The sequence below is a fragment of the Molothrus ater genome, chromosome 8 (assembly GCF_012460135.2).
Source record: "Molothrus ater isolate BHLD 08-10-18 breed brown headed cowbird chromosome 8, BPBGC_Mater_1.1, whole genome shotgun sequence".
NCBI classification, from domain to species: Eukaryota; Metazoa; Chordata; class Aves; order Passeriformes; family Icteridae; genus Molothrus; species Molothrus ater.
The window spans coordinates 26,902,264-26,922,555 of NC_050485.2; the positions used below are offsets into that span (position 1 = coordinate 26,902,264).

The 20,292-nt window shown below is 35.6% G+C and overlaps 1 protein-coding gene across 4 annotated transcripts in view; it reads left to right on the forward strand.

The window, feature by feature from the left end:
- VTI1A (vesicle transport through interaction with t-SNAREs 1A) overlaps positions 1-20,292 on the forward strand; it is a 267,159-nt gene that overhangs the window by 38,629 nt on the left and 208,238 nt on the right. For 2 of the 4 annotated variants that reach the window (XM_036385470.2, XM_036385468.2), the window contains exons 4-5: positions 11,885-11,962; positions 18,328-18,348. In XM_036385470.2, coding sequence (XP_036241363.1) covers positions 11,885-11,962; positions 18,328-18,348 — 99 coding nt within the window. The remainder of the gene's footprint in view (positions 1-11,884; positions 11,963-18,327; positions 18,349-20,292) is intronic. The other 2 variants (XM_036385471.2, XM_036385469.2) reach the window with 1 other exon arrangement.

Sequence of the window (20,292 nt, forward strand, 5' to 3'; positions counted from 1 at the left end):
ATTCTAGTAGAGCTTGTTTGTGCAGATAACAGAGGTAATCCATATTCCTCAGGTCTGTAAATCAAACAGACAAAGGAGAAATATGTATGTGCACCTTTCTCTTTGAGATAGTGGACGGGTAGTTTCTTCTTAATAACCATGGGGACTATCCAGCCCCTGAGAAAAACAGGACACTGACATCAGGGATGCCCCTATAAGAAATTAGAGTGATTGGGAAAGTCTTAGAGTGCTTCTCCCCTTTAGCAGATAGTGTTAAATAAATTATTCTATGGATCTGGTTTGTGGCTTTGTGGTGATTTCTGTACTTTTATCTGTTTAGTCAAAGTAGATCCATAATACACTGGAGGAGGAAATCCAGCCACAAGGTCTCAACTGTTTTTCCCAGAGTGGCACAAACAAATGTGTCAGTTTTAGTGGCCATCTATGGAAATACAGTTTAGGAAAACACATACTGGCTCCTACTGATCCCCTGCAATGATTCTTTCAGGATGTGATAAATAACTGAAATATCCTCTTTTTGATGAGGTGTTTAGATCCAAAATGTGAAATACAAACTAGGAATCCCAATGGTCTAGCAAACACTTTCTGACAGAATACTTTTTAAGGTGCAATAATAGCTTTTCATCCTTAAGTAAAAATGTACTTCTAGTCAGCTATGTGCAACTATGCTTCCCATTTTCCTGCTTAACTGTGGAATCACTTATGTTTTGGAGTTAATGCTCAAGTATCAGTCTTGTGATTTACTGCAGGATCCTGAATTATCAGGAATATACATCTTGTTTTAAGGGAAAAATCTATAAGCTGTCACCCAACAATGTTCTAAACTTTTTATGTGAGGCCACTACTTCAGAAATTTTTGAAATCTGTTATGATCCTGTGATAAAGGTTGTCATTGTCCTGTAGAACCATAGAGCTGCTCATAGTAGCATTGGACAGTGGTAATGAAATTTTAGACTGAAATTATTGCATAAATTTGTCTGTCCTTGAATACTCAGGAATAAAACTCAGATATGTGCTACACAATTTTTTCTTCCTTTAGTTCCTTATATTCTTTCCACGTTGGTTTTGCATGTCAGGTTCATGAGTTGGTGTTGCAACTATTATGTTTGCCATATGCTATCAAACTTTGTTTGGCTTTGTATCAGATCATCTGTGTTTGATGCTAACAGCTTTGTTATACCAGAAGTTTCTACACTGTGCCATGCAAGAACAGCTGCTGGGGTGGAGGGACAGATGTTTGGTCAAATGGTACTGGGCCTTTCTTGCACTTCAAAGGAACTGAGCAGAAATATAATATGACTGTAGAGTATAGTTCTATTTTTCTAATATGAATAATTTGAATATTTGCCATAGCTTGTTAGGAGACTGGGAGAGCAACTAACTTGTATGAGCTGAAATTGGGAAGTAATTCATTAGGTAATCTTTGTCTTATTCTGGAATTCACCATGTAAAGATGAGATCCTCAGAATTAAATTCTTACTACAAAAATGTCCTTCATGGAAGAGATATTACAACACTCTGTGGTACAAATTAATTGCTTTTGATACTTTAATTGTTAGCTTCTTTGTTTGGAATTTCACTCAAGTTTTTTCAAGTGAAAAGTAGGATAACTTTTGAATTTAATCTTTGTCCTAATACTGAGATCTGAACATCTTTTTGTGTATGAATGCCACTCTTCAATTGTTATTTAAATAAAAGAAGTATTATTTAAGCAGTAACCACCAAGGTTTATTATTAAGTGTGAAGCTCTTAGATGTATCTCAGACTCCCTGAACTGCTGATCAACAGAAACAAGCGGCGTTTACTGAAATGAAAATAATTCCATCCTTGCTCTGTTTCTTAAGATTTCTCCTTATTATCCATTAATGGCCACTATAGGAGGCAGTACAAGTTCTGGACTAATTGAAGCTTTGACTGTGATAACAGCCTTTATGCAGTCATACATCAAGTGAGACTTTCCTTAAGGTTCACACTACATTGTCTTGACAGTGAAAATCTAGGCAGCTATAAACAAGATCAATAGAAATGTGTAAGCATTGTTGGTGACAACATAGTAACAAGGACAAAACAGAAATACTCAGTGAATTTTTGGAGTATGGACATCAGTGTTTAGTGTGAAATGAGCTACTGCCAGTATTGGTGTTGCTCATTATTCTTTGTGTGGTATGCTCGGTCCACTTGGAGGTAGAATTCCTGACTATGCCACAGGTAACAGGAAAAAACAGCAAGTTAGATGGAGCTTGTCTATTAGAGAGACACTTTAAATACCAAATATATGTAAATATCAATATTTTCTATAAGTATACTGCCTTTCCCTTACACTGTATTATTAGGCTTAAGACTTGAGCTCTAAAGAAATAAACAAAGTAGGGAATGGGTTGGTATGGTTATTTTTCATGTAGCTATGTGTATTATATTTTTTCATCCACTTGAATGAATATTTTAACAAGTATTTTCACTGAATGGGGAGACTGAAAAATGGAGAGGCAGTATAAAAAGGAGAAGGACTTTGGGTTGATAAATTAGAGGTAGTGGATTTTCAATAAATTAGAGGTAGTGGATTAGTTACTGACTTTTATCTCAGGTAGTGCAAAGCAAGAACTGCTCATCATCAGCTTGTGATAAAACTAGAAAATGCCATGTCTGAACATCAGGTTAGTATTTTACCATATTAGCTATTGATTTAACACAGCATGAAACAACTGGTGCTGTCCCAGTAGTGCCTGGTGGGGAGCAGTGAAAGTACAGATTTACTCCCCCATCAATCTGCTGCAAACTTCAAAGCCAAATTGTGGCCACTTAAACTACTAAAATTACTAAACTCAGACAATTTTTTTTATCTTTTTCGAGCAAGGCAACATGTCTGTCTGCAAGTGCATATGTTCTAGAAGGAAGGAAAGGAATCTCAGGCTAAATCATGTCAGTGCAAAAATAATAAATTCAGGAAGAATGAACAGCAAGATCCAAAAATTAGTTTTGATAGGGCCATGTTATACACAAAGTATTTTTCATTTCCCTTTTCATTAATCAATAATTTGAGCTAATTTGCTTATAGTTCAGTGTTTGCAGTGAAATACACAGAATGGGTACCTTGTGGGTGTGTTTGTATGCAAACCACCATAATTACACAATGTGTCTATTTAATTGTTCTTTGCATCAAGCATTATTTTATTATTATCTAATGGTGGGGTCAGGAATTATCATATCCTACTCTCGTGGAATAGGATTCTTCACATTGTGATTAATATTCTTAGGGGTCAACTGAAAATTTCTTATTCTGTGTATTTTCAGAAATTAAGCATATAGCGATATATGACTGGAAGGATGCTGCTGAGAGTGTGTGTGTTCAGTAAAAAAAGGACAGTGTCTAAAAATAGATTTTTATGGACTAGAAAGTATTTTTGGAAAGGTTTGCTTAAGTTTCTTTGATTTAAAATAGATCCTATCAGAGTAGCACGAATGGAGGTGGGACAATTCAGCTGCCTTAGAAACATCTCATTCTCCCTGTCCTCATTCTGGATGTCCAAAATGAGATCTGTCTTTATGGTTTCATTTTGGCTTTTACACTTGGAGTTCACAGTGGACAAAATGTATAATTTATTAAGAGAACTGAGCTCTGTAGCAAAATTGTACTTTTAATTGGAAGCCTAAAAAATACCATCTTTCCTGGTCTTTGCCTACTGTTAGAAATCCAGGGAGTGGAAGAGCTGAAAAAGGTGATGGTAGTGTTCAAAAATGGCAACTGGTTCAGCCCATTTACAGGTTTTCATTTACAGTTAGGTACAGACTGATAAGGGCAATTAAGAGGAAGGAAGTGAAACTTGGATGCTTTTTTTCTGGGAAAGGAAGGAGCTGGTGGATTGTACCAGCAGGTGTCTTGTTACTGTTAGCAATGGGAACCTGGGCTCCAGATGGAGATACTGGCTGAAACAAAGGTATTTTAATGAACATTTAATGTTTTGGTTTATCTGAGATGTTTATCATCCTTCACCATGAGCTAATTAGTGTGAACTAATTAGTTAGAAAATCTTGAGCCTCCTTAAGATTTTTTTCCTCTCTGCTTTAGTGTCTCTGGGAGCACTCTTTAAAAGTTGGCATTCTTATTAAACTTCCTCCCTTGGAGGAAAATGGCTCCATATTTTTATTTTCTCAGTTCATCTGCCTGTTGGTCTAACACACTGGAGTTTATCTTCCATCTCCAAGGCTTAGAAAACATTTATCTTAATTACACACTACCACACAGCATAAAGTCTTTGGACCACAAAACTGTCTGAAGTACATGATTGTGATGTGTAGTTGCTCCTTGTCCTCTAAATAGCATTAGTTGGATAAATGAAACTGTGTGGTAAAATAGACTTTATTAGAAAAGGCGCAAAACCAAACTCATAGTTATAAAAGAAAGCACTAAAATACATGGCTTAGGTCATTACAGCAAGGAGATGAGTGGAGATAACCAATAAAAATTTCATAAAAGAAACATAAGCTTTGTAGTGTGCTTTTAAAAGGCACTAGGAGTTCTCTGTTCCACCATTACCTTTAACAATTTTCCCTAAAAGGTAGTTTTGCTGAGAAACTTGTAATTCTTACATGTATATATTACATTTCAAAAACCTGCTGTAGATAAACCATTCTCAAAATAAGCTTATTTTTGTAGCCTAGTTCAGCTGGTCTTTAAATGGAAGTTATTCAGATCTCACAGAGACTTCTGTAGAAAAACAGCAGCCTGTATGATATTAGTGACTGACTTCCAATGCCTCACATGACTTTGAAAGTCTGTTTTAGGGGTGAGAGTCTTCTCAGATTTGACACAGTAAATGAATTAAGTGATCATATTGATATACTTAAATATTTCTGCAGGTTAGCCTGAACATGAATTAAGGATTAATTTCTCTATCAAGAATACTTGATTTTGGCTCTTCCTATTCTTTGCATACAGATAGGGTTTTTTTGAGGCCACAGTCTGGACATGTCCTTTTTCACTTCAAGACCAATTGTGAACCTGTGCTCTAAATAGCAGAATTTATCCCACTTAGTCCCCCTACACCCCAATTAATTGTCAGTGTGTAGATTACTTTGAACCTGCATCAGGTGTGGTCTTTCACCTGAGGTGTCTTTATTTTAAACTGTTTTCTGAGTTGGGAAGAGAGGGTGTTCCCCCTTTTCCAGCCTTGCTCTTGCCTTTTATTCCAGCACTGATGACAGAAATGGCCATAGTAAAAAGGGTCTGCAAGTTGCAAATCCTTTGTCAGCAAATTAGCCAATATATGTGGCTGTATGTATCAAAGCAAAAAGCACAACAACCAACTTTTAATTCAACAATCTAAATTATCAGACTGGTCTTTGAACACACAGAGGGTGGTTACAAGGAAGCAACATGCTTTTCAGGAAGGTGGATCTGAGAAGGAGTGAATTTATGTGATCTCATGCACAATTTAAAGGAATTTCCAGTGACTGAATAGAGAAGTTGGTTAACTCAGCCAGCTAAGTAGATGTGAAAAGATGGGCTTTGTAATGAAAGAAGATAGTTTAATAATGGTCATTTGAAGGAATCCATAGAAGGGGGTTGGATGAAATACTGAAATTAGAGTACTGAAAAGCACATTACAGGAACAGGCTGTGAGCTGTGGGTAACAGTGGACAGTGGAATAACTGCAAGTCAGCAGTGCAGAGGTCATGCATCACTGTTGGCCTACAGAGATGTTACAGTTAAATTTGCAGATATACCCAGTCTTCCATCCTGCAGCAGCTGATGCCTGGCACATTTTGAGATTATGGCACATGAGTAAAAAGGCTGGCAAACTGCTGTGCAGAACAGCCTAGAACTACAGGCATCTTGGAGAAACTAAATTCTGATGAAAGAATAAAATACTGTATATGGAGGGACCAAGGTTTGGAATTAGTATGTGGTAATTCAAACAAGCAAAGATGAGTGGTTATAATAAAAAGAAAAACAAAATTGATTTACATGCCAGGCTAAGGGGAGTTATTCCTTTTTATGTTTGGAGAGTACTATTCAAATCCAAGCAGTACTCACCTGAAATTTTCTATGCTTGGATTTATAACTGTTGTATTGCATTATATTAGGTTTCTTTAGATGTTTCCATAGATTTCCATAGTAATCTTAGTGAATATTTGATCATTCTCTAAAAACAGAATGAGGCAGAGGTCAGCTAGTTCCAACCTTTTGAATTTTAAAAAATCTTTCCATTTCTGGGTTGTTATGTTTACAAGTTTGAGTTCAGGTAAATAAAAGCTGGTTTTCTAAATAGAACTGTCTTTTTCATGGCAGGAACCATCCTCTGTTACTCCATAAATTCACAAAAACAGTGAATTTCCGTTCTCTCTCAGGTCACCTGTTTCCTTCCCTACCCGCAGCAGGTGCAATGTAGCAGTTTAAGCATCTGCCTCGTTGGTGACACAAGTGATCCACTGGTCCTGAGTTTGAGGTGGAAGTAGTTTTGTGGGCAGAAGCTGCATTTTTCACCATCAACATAACAAAATGTGTCCTCATGGGGGTTTGCTTGACCTTCCCCCCTGCCCTCACCCCATAATGAAACTAAAAGTGTGTTTGATGAGGATTATTGAAAAGAAGATTTATGGACCTGTGACATCTATTTAAGACGGATGATAGGATCTCTGCATTAATTTCACATTAGCACTTGAAGTCTGATTTCTCAGTGCAGTTGCAGGAAGCTGCTGACATTTGGCAGAGTGGCAGAACACGGGGTTTGAGTTGTTTCTCTTCCAGAGTTGCCTGCAGCCTCTTCTCTGCGTGTGCAGGGAGGGAGGCAGCACTGGGGGTGGCTGAGACATTGACTTTTGCCAGCTGACATGTACTGTTAAATTGATTCTTTCAATCAGAAGTTTCAGTGGATTTGTGGAATAGTTTTTATTTACTTTTGGACAGGAATGTATTCATTTGGGGTTTTTTTCCTCAGTTTTCTTAAGGAAATGCTTGGAAGTCCTGCATTGCACCAGGTTGTATATTAGCACAATTTTCCTTCTTCATGCACCCAATTGCTAAAAACTCAGCACTTAGGAACTGGAAACCCCTTTGGAATTGCAGTCTGAAGTGTCTAGTTTGTTGTTCCTTGATGACCTTTACAGAGAAATATGGTTTTGAAAATTAAAATTAAGTATAAATTTTGAAAGCTGATGTTTGAACACAATTTTTCAAATAGAAAAGAAATTCCAGTATTTCTTGTTTGCTAAGAAATCAGTTTGGGTTTCTCTTTCAATATAAGCTTTAAGATTGTTAAGTAGGGCCACTTTTCCTCTAAATTTGTTCAACTGTATCTTTTCCATTTGTGCTCAGCAAGAAATACTTAATGCCTATTCCAAAAGGCAGAGATGAAGGAGTATCTTCTGCAGTATTTAGCTGTCCATTTGGGGATCAGGTCACTTTTTTCACCTTGCTTTTAGCAAATGGCAGAAGTGACTACTGTCAAAGAACACAAAATAAAATCTGATATATTCCCACAAATTATTTCTTGTTATGTTAATCTCAAGTATTTATTTACATTTTGAGCAGGGCCAAACTGTGAAACAGGTGCCTGGAGATTTTTAAAAACATGTATATATACTTGGAAATTCTAATAAATTTTGTATGAAAACAGATGCTTGTGGATAAATAAGCCTTTTTGTTGTTTACACTTATTCCACCAGAAAAATCTGTTTAATCTGTTCTTAAAACATTGAGCCTGAAAAACTGAAAGGTTGGGATAAAAGGATCTGCTGGGTCTTTTGTCTGAAATGCACCTACATTTGCTCATCTGTTTGGGGGTGCTTAGCATTTAGGAGGGGGAAAGCTATTCTTTAGTTCATGTATGAAAATGTGCAATACTTTATATCAATTATTTGGCTGATTGCTGGAAGTGCATTGGAGTGAGGGGGCACTGGCTAGTTCTGGCCTTCACTAATGGGAACATTTCAGAATGTGGATGGTAATTAAAGTATAGAATGCGGAAAATTAGGCCAAAATTGAATAGAAATGAATAAGTATGTGTTCTGTTGTGCAGATGTTGGAAATAGATTATTTTGGATACCTCTTTCTATCTACATCTTATTTGGTTACCGTGTAAAATTCGGTCATACACCATGTAGATTGTTTCTCTTCCCATTACCTTCTCTGTTTTTATGTTGTGATGTATCTGTATAGGTAGTAATTTAGCAAAATATCCTGTCTGCCAGGTGTGGGAACTAGCTGATTGTATTGTAATACCAGATCATTACTTAATTCATATGCAACCTAGCCTAGCACATGGAAAGCATTATAAATCTATTTACAGTGTGGCTGGTCTGATGATAACATTGTATTAAATTCCCAGGTGAGGCAATTTAAGCAATTGCTTTGCCATGTGTAGGCCATGGAAATTAACTTCTCATATGCTTTAGTAATAGAAGAACTTCATTGGTATGCTCAGATTAGTGGTACAGCAGAATTCTTACAGTCTGGTTACGTGTACCCTGCTTCACATGTAGAATCATACAGGGGGGTGGTGCTGCTGATCACAGATCCTAATTAGTTTAAGCTGAGTTAATTCATTTCAATTCTAATTTAGCTGGGCTTGCCTATGAACACATTCAGTTCTATTGGGAAATGTTAAGGCTTGGGTCAAGTAGACAGATTGTTTAAAGCCAAATTGCCAGACAGAACTGAGCAAGTGTATCTGTTTGAACAGGGCTTTAAGGAAATCACCCAATCAGTATGCAAAAATCCTGTTCATAAACCAAGAGAGATCTGCCTGGAATCAGAAATTCTTCCTTGTCAGAAGGTCTGGGTACTGTAGTACATTTAAAACAGCCCCTGAAACTTTCTGAGTGCTGAAGTTCTTGCAGAAAGTAGCTTAACCCTTTTGTGTCTCTGTGTTTGGGCGCACACTATGCTCAACTGCAAACACATTCATTGAGCAAAACCACTTGTGTGCTGAGACTTTTTGTCTAGGTATATACAAGAAAATATAAAATACAAGGAAAACTTCTATATGTGACAGAGCTTTGCAGACAAAAAACTGCACACAGAACCTCTTAAACCTATATTGAGCTGCCCAGAAATGCCTTGGATTACAAACTCTGTAAAGCTTCTGTCTTTTCTAGAAACATACATATAAAGTACCAGTAGACAGTGGTAACTGACAACTAAGACTAAAAATGTTGACAATTTCTTGATTTGCCTGGTTAGCTTATGTATAGAAGTCATTAACTATTTATAAAATGCATTATGAATTGGGTTCCTTCAAAATGTAGCAGAGTGTGTGACATTTCCAGCTCAAACTATCATTCTTGCATTTGGCTAAAGTATATATATTTATAAACAGCTGAAGGTTATGAAATAAAAAAAAATAAAAAACTTAATTATTGAGTTCAGACAAGCTGAATAAATCTTAATAGCCACATTTCAAAATGTTAACCAATAATACTTTAATAAAAATAAGAATAGTGTTTCAAGATATTGATATTTTGGACAAATCCTGAAAGAATAAATGAACACTTTAGTTCAAAGACCTTTCCTTTTATATTATTGATTCATTTGGTAGTGAAACTGTGATCAAAAGTAGTATCAAATTATTTATTGATTATGGCAAAGAGTTCTATCTAATTGTAGCCAAAGCATTATTTCTTTAAATAAAATTTCTGATTTTTAGATCCTGACAGATATTACAATCAAAGAACAATGATACAAATATATTTATTAAGTTCACTGATGATGATAATAAAGGAATATAAAGGGCCTCTAAAAATTGTATTGCTATTAACATTTATTTCTTTCCCGTGAAGTATATTCTTTTTCCTTTCTCCCATGCAGGCTCTTAAGAATGATAATTTCATCCAGTTATATCTTTCAAATAAATGATGTGTAATCAAGGACCATTTCAGTCCCTACATATTATTAGGAAGCTTGTTCACTAGAGAACAAGCTCATGAAGCATCGTGCTCCTCATCTCAGTCTAATAATGATAAATATGTTCAACACTAACAGGATCAATGGGGCTGAGTCATTTGGTGAAATTGGAAGAAACTGTACAGTTGAACTACTAGACCTCAAATGAGGTCCTAAGATTGAATCTTAATCAGAAAAGATGATTAGATATTTATTGTTATATATTTGTAATTTCCTTCCTTGTTTGATGTGTATAAAATGAAAATAGGAAAATAATGTAATTGAGCAATCTATGCCAATTTGTTGGCTTTTTGGTGAGAAAAGAGAAAAACAAAACCTATCTCCATATGATATTCTTGCATACTGTGGAGTGTTTTAGTCCCCCATAGTGATGAAATGAATAATTTAAACAGGCAGCTCTGATACCACAGCCTGTTTAAAGGTTCTCATTTCCTTTAATGCTGTAGACTACTTTAGCTGGGTTAGTATGAAACTGTGACAGCTGAGATCTCCAAAAGATTTGGCACAATTCACCTCTTGCAGTGGGTCCGTGGTCCAGGGCTTTGTCCTTCCTACATACATCTGTAGCTTTGGGATCTGATGGCAAGTGAATCACAAATGTGTAAACATTGTAGTGATCATGTTGGTAATAAAGGGGAGCTACCCAGCATAAAGAGCTAAAATGTTTTGCTCTGAGGTGACCCATACAAGGCTTATTTCGCTGCTAGGTCCCTTGCACAAAGGATGACCCACTTCCAAACCTCTTTGTTACTAAGGTGATGAATTTCCCTGTGCTCAGTAGAATTTCTAGCATTCTTTTCCTGTGCCTTGGTCCCAAGCACAAGTTTTGGCATGATGGCCCAAGCGGGGGAGGTTTGAAGAGGGATTAATTTTTTCTGAGTTCCTACTGGTGGTCACTATCATGGCAGGGTGTGAGGGAAGCCCCCATCAATAAAGGAAGGCCCTACAGCTTAGTCTTTGTTGCTCTTGGGTTTCTTCCTCTGATGAGGTGTAAAAATTACCATAACTACTCTGAAAAAGAAAGTAAATTGGACAATATGTTCAAAATTCAATCCCTCCTTTAATGGTAAGTGTAGGAATATTAACTGAGTCATAGCCTGTTATTTGGCTAACAGGGAAATTGAAAGCTGGCCTGATGTTCTCATTGTGGCCTTCCCCATTGCTCCATTGAATCCTCTGCTACCTTGCTAATCATCACACATTTGCTTTCCAGTGCTTGGCACTTGATCTAGTTTAGAATCAACAGAATTATCCGTTCAAGAGCAAATCTGGTGCTCATAAACTGTGAATTTACTTAATATCCTGTCTGTCATAATGATCCCATGGATGACTGTGTCAGTTTTGTGGTGTTTCCATGAACTGCTGAAAATCAATGTTTCCTTGTGGTGTTATTTTCTCTCCTCTCTTTTGCCCTTTAATTTCTGATCCTTTCCCAGCAGCCTTAGCAGCATAGGAAATGCTTGTTAATTTTTTACATCTTTAAATTGCATCAGATACATCACATTAGTGTTGTTCAGGTTCGGTTTTTGTTTTTTGGTTTTTTTTAATATGGGAAAAGCTTTGTCTTCCTTTCCTGTCTAGTGGTATTGCTGCCATTGCTGTTAACATTGTGTTCTTTGACCTGCTAGCAAGTGTTCTTCAGAAAAATGTGTTTGGTTCCTGCACTGGCATTTTTTCAATGCTTCTACTATTAGTATATATTGCCTCGCCTCAAATGTTACAAATCTCAAGCTTCACAGAAGTTGCTTTTGTTGCTGCAATGTTGAGGGTGTGACTGTCTTAGAAATCCTATAGTTTTGCCATGCAGATTTATTAAGGTACAGCAGTTGAAGAACTTTGTAATAACTTTCACTTGCAGATTTTATTTTTTTTTTTAATCAAATAGGTATCCATTAGGGGGCTCTCGAGGTTTAAGATGATCAGCCTTGATACCAATGGCTTCGGAGCGTTACTTCCTAACCCTTTTTTCTTTTTGTTTTACAGAAAAGGTCACGAATCGCCTACAGTGATGAGGTGCGGAATGAACTCCTAGGGGATGACGGGAATTCCTCAGAGAACCAGGTAGGATGCTAATCAAGAAGCCCTAGTGGGTGGCTGGAGGGTGAAGGAGGTCACTGGCACACTGGGCTTCTCAAGCTGCTCCTTAACAGCATTAGCAACAACTCATGTGGAAGTGATACTGTTTAATGCAAAGCTGGGGTCTTAATCAACTTCAAAATGTTTCTTGGAGATCTTACATTTAACCCTTTAACTTGTGATCACTGTCTGCTATCTCAAAAAAAATCTTTTCTTCTCTTTTCTTTATTATTTAGTACTTAAGAAATAACTTGAAACACGCTGTTTGCCGACAAAGCCAAGGTCTTCACCTCAAACACATGTAAAAGGAATAAAAAAGTACATAATGCAGCTTTGATAATAATGCAGTATAATTAAATCAACACTGGCAGGCAAAACAAATGAAAGTGCGCTCTCAGAATTAGGCAGTATCCCACTCAGTTTCCTTGTGTGATTCCTTCTTTAACCAGATTTTCTCTCCTTGTACCAAAAACACAAGTTGTACTAATAAGAGCGTGCTTTCATAATGCATGTTGTACTAGGATGCAGAGTGCTATCCACCTCTTTTAATGAATGAAAGCTTGATAATCCTGGGGCTTTTTTAAAATCTTGTACCCGTATTGCTGTTCTGCATACTACAGTGAGGATCCTGATAGACTGTGACGGCAACGCTTTATTCAGGAGACTTTGACCCACCTGTTAATATTTCTTTTTGGGATGAAACTTGTTTGACACTCTGTCTGAAAGGAGAATATTTCTTTTCTTCCTAAAATTTATGTTATCCAAGTCTTGTATTTTTTGAGTTAGACGTTAGCTGAAAGTTTTCCTACTGGTCATATTTTCTCTTCTGACCAGATAGAATCCAAATTATTTTGCTAATGAAAGAAAAATGGTTTAAATTTTTACTTGATAAATGTGTTATTAAATAAGGAAATGGATCAGAACAATGTTCTGAAATTTTTTTGCATCTTCTACGCTCAGTATAGGCTCAGCTTCACTGAGGACAGAAAAAATAAAGTCTTGTAGACTTACCTTGTACAAGAACTTTCAGAACACAGACACCATAACCCCAATCTTATAGAGTATTTTAGACATACTCAGGAAGTTTTAAACTCTGTAATAGACTTTAATTCATACATGAATGAAATTAGACACGGGATACATTATCTGAAGACATGACTGGAGTATAGCAGCTCTGATATCTATGTGAAGACTTAAATTTAAAGGATGCTAATCTTCATATTTATATATGATAGGGGACATTGCAAAATTTGAGTAAAATAAAGAGGGGATTTTATACCTAAATGATGACTTTATGGAGAGGATTATTTTTGGGAGAAGAGTTTCACAGTCTGTATGTCATGATTGTAAATGAAGTCCTGTGAAGCTGTTAAGGTCCTCATTTTATTTCTCTTAAGGTGCTGCTACTTTTACATTTCAAGAAAAAAAAAGGTGTGAATTCAGACATAAAAGGGCAATTGTGATAAGAAGCTTTACTTATAACAGAATATCTTATGTGTAGGGATAAGATAAAATATTTTATTTTCACTTTTTAAAGAATGTTTAAATAACTGGTTCATGTGAGCACTTGCTGTGACTGATGGTCTTTTTTCCAAACTTGGTGAAAGAGACATGTTCTCATCTCAAAGAGCTAAATGATACCTTCAACCATTTTTCAGCTTTGGGCTTTTTCTTCCAAATGACCACTATTTATATGGAAGAAAAATTTGTCTGCTGAAGGACTCTTGTATAGTTTTTTAGGTGATCAAAATCCTTTTCTATACCTCAATTTGAAATTATCACCTCTGTACCTTTTAAAACTCTTCATTCCTTTCTTGAAAAATATAATGAAATAGCACTATAAAGGAGTCACCTAATTTCTTTTAAATATGTGAATGCCAGGATTTTTAAAATATATTATTTATTGTGTTGTTTCTATAATAAATATCATATTCTCTTTTTCTCATTAAATATCTTTATTTATACCTGTACTTATGTACATGTAGATGCAGGTGCAAGCAGTTAGTGCAAAAACTTCAGCTGGTATTGAGCTTATTAGAGTGTACAGCTTTCAAAATCACATGTAGGTTTGGGTGTCCTTACCAGACACTGAACATGAGATATTGTTGTGTTTAACTCAGTGACCCCAGGTTTAATATGCTTTCACTCATATACATTATTATATCAGTAGAAAACTTGAAGTAAATGATGAAAGGATGCTCAGGTATAACTTGAAGCGATTTAAAATATTTGAAGATGTTTCAAATGCTTGTTTTTGTTTTGTCTCATGGGAATAAATATAGGTACGTGGACTGATCCTGACCCTAATATTGTAGGATTTTTACTTCTCAGTTTGGATTAGGTTAAATTAGTTTAACTGGAAAATGGTGGGTTTGTTTTCCCCAATTCAGTCACCAACTGTGAAAGAGGAGAGCAAGGATTCCTTTTATGACAGAGGAGGTGTTGAAAAAACTTGCCAGCTCAAAATTGCTCCTGTGCCAAACCACAAAAATTGGTAAAATCTGCCAGTAGAAATATTGAATACCTGGGTAGTCAGGGTTGTGAGATATGAGTTGTTGGTCTTTGTCATTGTGATATACATTTGCATGATGTTTTTGGTGGAGAGAGAAGACAAAAGGAACTTAATGCTTGCTGGCTAGTATGACCATATTAAAAAACTACAAATAAAACAGATCACTATTGGAAAGCTAAATTATCTGGATCTTTTCCTCATTCCGCTTCTCTTTTTTCAGTAGAGTTTCAAAGGTAAAATTATAGCAAACCACAGCCAAGTTATAAGCTGTAATGAATAGGATGGTAGGTATAAGTTTCCAGTTGTTCTCTCAGGAAGAAAGATTGAAGTACAAAGAACAGATTGAAGAATAGGTAATAGTGATTTTTCTTTTGTCTTCATTTTCCTTACATGTCTCCCAAAAGTACCAGCCATCGTGTCTAGATGACACTCAGAATAACTTGGAATACAGTTCCCTTCTAATGGCTATACCAAAATTTAACTGATGTTACCAGCTAGAGCATAAAGGCATTTCCTGTGAGAAGTTGTAAGAATTATATAATTCTGCTATTGAAAGTTTCTTTTTAAGTAAGTGCAGCTTGTTTTCATGAGACAGGTAGTGATATAATGCTCTTAATGATCCTAGAGTTCACTAAAGTCATTGTTTAGCATATGTTAATTTCTTCTTAATTTGAATCATGTGAATGTAGTTAGATGCAGCACTCAGAGGATGAAAATCAAGAAATATCCCTTCTTGCATCAAAAAAAGTTTCTCCTTACAAACCCAATCCCAAAAAACTACTGCGTGCATTGGGTTATTATTTATTTTCCAAGAGTGGTCTTAAAAAGGCTGTTGGTTTCAAGTCTTGTTTGTCATCTTGGCCACCAACATTTAGCAAAACCCTTGAAAGTTTTGAGTTTTTCAGTGCAGTGATACACTACCTAAAGTTGTAGCTTCAGTTTAATAATAATAGAACTGTTTTATGTAGCAAGTCATGTTTTTGAGAAAGTATATGTTGGGTTAAATCAGAAATTTCTCTCGACTAAAATTATGTGAAGCTCAGTATTACCAACTTTTTGAGGTGTAACAGTGTTCCTTTCTCTTTTGCAGCTATGTTCATTAGTAAGTTTAAATAAATTCACATTGGGTTAAACTGCGTATCCGTATACCCATACATTCTATACGTGATTCATGGTGAACAAATATTTTGTGTCTACTTAATTTCTGACTACAAAGTTGTGATAATATTAGATTTGGGCTTGCTGTGCATAAAGTGTGTCAAACTTCAGCTACAGACCAGGGGGTGAAGTTGGTCAATTTAATTCGCCAAGATCTAAAGAAGGTCGGTATCATTTCATATAGCCCTGGCAGTGCAGATCATTACCAGACACAAATCTGTTCGTTACATGCCGAGGGTTTATAGCGAAATAAATAGACTGTCATCATAAGTTCAGAAAATTGTGTGTTCGACCCACGATAATGTGTAAAGGGCGTTTAATAGAGTTCAGCATTTATTCGTTATCTATATGCGGACAGAGACGGCGGTGGCGTTATCAGCTTTTTAAAAAAAATTCGGTAGTTTTGGGTCACGTGAGGAGCCTCGCGGCCACACGCGTGCGTGCACACACACACACACACACACACACACACACACACACTCACTCACACATCCCATCTCGCTCCCTCGCTCTCTGTGGTGCAGTTTTGATTTTAGTCACAGCAGAAGGCTTAGCCACAAGAGATTCCACTGGTTCAAACCAGCGTAAACCAGATTTTTTTTTTTTTAGCCTACAAAGGAACAGATTACCACTTGTATCGAATTCTGTATTGCAAAAAAAGAAAAAAAAAAAAAAATCTTTGTTTCAAAAATATGCTGATTATCATAACCTAAAATGGTGGCTGTGCACGGCTTAATGCTGTTTACAGTTCAGGAGTGAGCATAATAAAAATAATGTTTCAAAATAGAAATGTAAAGGTAACACATTTTCATCAAGAGCATTGTTAAATGGGGGAAAAATACATCTTTTGTTAATTTGAATGAATATCTTTCAGCCAATGTTAAAAAAACCCCAACCCTCTCCCATTACTTAGCTTAGCTGCAAATCCCATGCAGAGCTTAAATTCAGCCATGCAGCACAAACAAGATAGAACATTTTTGTTTGGGACCTATTGAAAAAGCAAATGTGCAGCATTTTAAAACTCTCATTGATTATAGCAGGGTGGCATGCCCGGACTGGCTCTATTGCGGGAGAGTCGTTTTAAACTTTGGCCCTTTAAGTATCATAGTCAACTGAAGAATGGTGGCCTCAGAAAGAAAAGATAGCTATGTGATCAACTCCCAGATCTCTCTTTCTAAAGAGCCTTAATGTTTGCCTTTTTGGGGGAAAAAGGGGGGGAAGAGCTGGAGAAAGAGACCAATTTATGATAGGCCAAGCACTTGAATTTAAGCGCTGGTTTGCCCAGCAGTGTGGTTTTCTTTATACCAAATTGTAGCAAAGTTCCTTTAGCTGGGTGCAGAAGAGCTGGCCCCGTTCAGCTTGGGGTGGTGTAGGAGCCCCCCTAATTACATCTCATTAGAGCTCTTGTCCCTTTTGGTAATGGGGTGAGGCAAACCTTCAGTTTTAGACGAGCCATATGAGACAATAGAGAATAATGGAGGTTCTTTTGTTTCCTTCATGCTGGTGAGACTTTATTAGTAGTAAACATTCTCAGCTTACACATGTGTTGAAAACTATGTTATGAAACTGTAGGTGACATATCAGCATAAACTGAGATAATTGTGTTGCTGTTGTAATTTCGAACTGGAATCGGTGAGAGAACTGTAATTTTTTTTATAAAGGGCCATTCTTGTGCAGATATTTGTTGTGAGTAATTATACATTTTGTTCCAATACAAATAATTTATCTATCTCTCTAAGAGGCAAGTATATTACAACATAGCTTGATAATCAGGCTGGGGTTTTATTTAGTTTTATAGTAAAGCTGCCAGAGCAATATTATTTGTGTTAGATTGTGTTGATTTACAAGCATAAATAAATAAATATAAATTTATGTACTATATAAGCATACACACACCACCTATGTATATATATATATATATATATATATATATATATATATATATATATACACACACACACTGTATAGTGGTCTGGATCAAGAACCTGGAATGGGTCTTTTCTGAGGGAAATACGTTTCATGTTGTTCCCTATTCCTTTGTCTATTTTTAAATATGCTATTCAATAAATCATAATTCTGAGACATTTAACTAAGCTGCTTCATTTTTTTACCTGGCAGAAACCCTCAGTATGAAGTTCAATAATAAAATTAAATAATATAGTTGCAGTAGAACTCAGGTATATAAAAATTGAAATACTGAAATATATGCTATAAAGATGCAGTCATCTATTAATAAGTTAGATCTGCTAGTAAAATAAGAAATCAGTTGTCACAACTAAAATATACAGAAAACATTCTGAAAACTTGTATATACAAAACCACTTCAGCTGTACAATCTTCGAAGAGAGGAATAGTAAACTTGTTTTTTTCTTTATAATATAGACTTCTATGAAGTCATTCCCCTTTATTTCATGATGGTGTCTTAGATGTGGTTTAAAAGAGAATTTCACACTATTCTCTTTGTTTAATGTGACAGTGTGAGAAAGTGATCTTTATTCGTTCAAAAAACTCTGCATGTAGTCTATGTTTAGGTTCTTTTAATGTGTTTGTCTGTGATTTTTAAATGCTAAACATGTAAACAGATAAATTGTCAATGTTAATTCTGTATCCTGTCACACAACTGATCTTTCTTTCCTGCCATTTCTTTCCTTTTTATCTTTTTTGTGCGTTCATGTTGCAGTTGATAAAATTACGTGAAGAGGTGAGTACTTTCTTGCTTTTTGTTGTCTAGCTTTCCCTTTAAAGCTGAGTTTCTAAATCTGAAGTAGATCTTTTTGTTCATTGTTGCAGGGAAATCTACACAAAGCAAAAATATTGATTACATTGCTTTAAAATATTCACTGTTGTGCCTCTTCTTCCCTAATAATTGTATACTTACATAGGAATCTCTAGATCAATCCTTAGAAATTAACATTCTTTGATAGTGGAATTTTTTTAAAAGGCACTAGAAAAAGAAGGGTGGAAAAAAACTCTATTATTTGATCTCTCCAAGAATACCATGATCAAATCAGGTACAGTAATAATCATGTTTGCATCACAAAATCTTTGATGGGGAAAGTACATTTATACACTGGTATTGAAAGTGAAAGCATTGCTTTAGTATAAACCCTTGCTGAAACATTTTAAAAATTACATGGTATTTCACAGTGTTTTGAGTTTGGTGTGAGGTATTTAAATAGCTTATGTATTATACAGGATATTTTACACCCACTGAAAATACAGTAGAGGTAGAGAGACCTACACACATATCAATATTTATTATTTATTTGTGAGTGCTGTAGATCTGTAGATGTAACACTAGAGATCAGTATTCCAGAATACCTTTCTTCCAGTTATAAAATGACTCATAAATATGTAGAAAGAAGCCTGTTTTAATGGTCAGTTTCTCAAATATTTCAGTATATTTTCTGAAATTAGTCTCTGCTTTTGCTAACTGTTGTAGCAAAGCAGGTATTTGAACTGCTATTTTTTATTATTTTCTAGTAACCACTGAAAAGAAGGGCTGAGTAAAGTCAAGTTTACTTACAGGTCAGATTTCTGAAGGATTTCATATGGAAAGCTTGGACTAGTGAAGTATTTGAATAAATATATTTAGAAGCACAAGTATTTTAACATCATTTATATGTCTGGTATCTTCTTTGTGGAACATGTGTGCCCAGTAATGTATCAGTAATACATACTGAACTCTGCAGGAAAGGATTTGGGAGTTTTAGAAATGGTGATGACAAAGAATTGTGAAGTAACCAGATTAAGGACAATTACAGAGAATTCTTAAAAACAGGTAGGTATTTGTGATACAAAGATTCTTCACTAGTTCCCCAAATGTTTTATTTTCCCCCTCTTCTCATAGAGCTGATATTAATATGTAAAAGCTACAGAGTAAAAGAGTTAACAAAAAAAATTAAATAAAATAAACATGTAACCACATGAAAGCCTTCCCACCACTGCTGAGCTCCCCTCCCCAATAGTCCCAGTATTTAAACAGATGACAGTATTGTTGCAAGGGTTTGTATAGCCTGATTTCTGAGGATTTTCAGAAGAACACGATTCATTTTCTCATCTCTTTAACAGCACCTGCATGTCTGCTCCTGTGCTTTTCCAAAGAGTGCAGTAGGATCATTTTTGTTTGCAAACATAAGATTATAGTTTTATAAAGATTCCTAATTTTTAAATTCACTCTGAAAATTTAATTATATGTAAAGAACAAAGCTGCTGCTTATCTGCTTTTCTTTTTGAAATAGCTATGAAGACAAGTAAGAATATTCAGGGTGTTAGAGCTATATTGAACTCAGTTACACCTTTTGGATTTTATAAATCCTGTGTTAGCCACCTAAAAAATATTGACATTGCTTCTGGTAATTTTTTTTTTTTTTTTTTTTTTTGCTTTTCCTTGCTAGCTTCATAAGTTACTTTTTCCTCTCTCTGCATACGGTGAAAGCAGCAGAAAATAAAGTAATAAATCCCTTTATTTAGTTTGTCTTGAACAAAATTGTGCTGGTAGAGAGAAAAATAATTTAAAACCCAATTGCTTACATTCTGTTCTCTGCATGTAAGTACCCACTCTGTGTTGGATAGGTTGTAAATGCAATGGTGTTTTTTTACCCAATGCAAAATGCACATTAAAGTTTAAATGAAGGCTAGTACA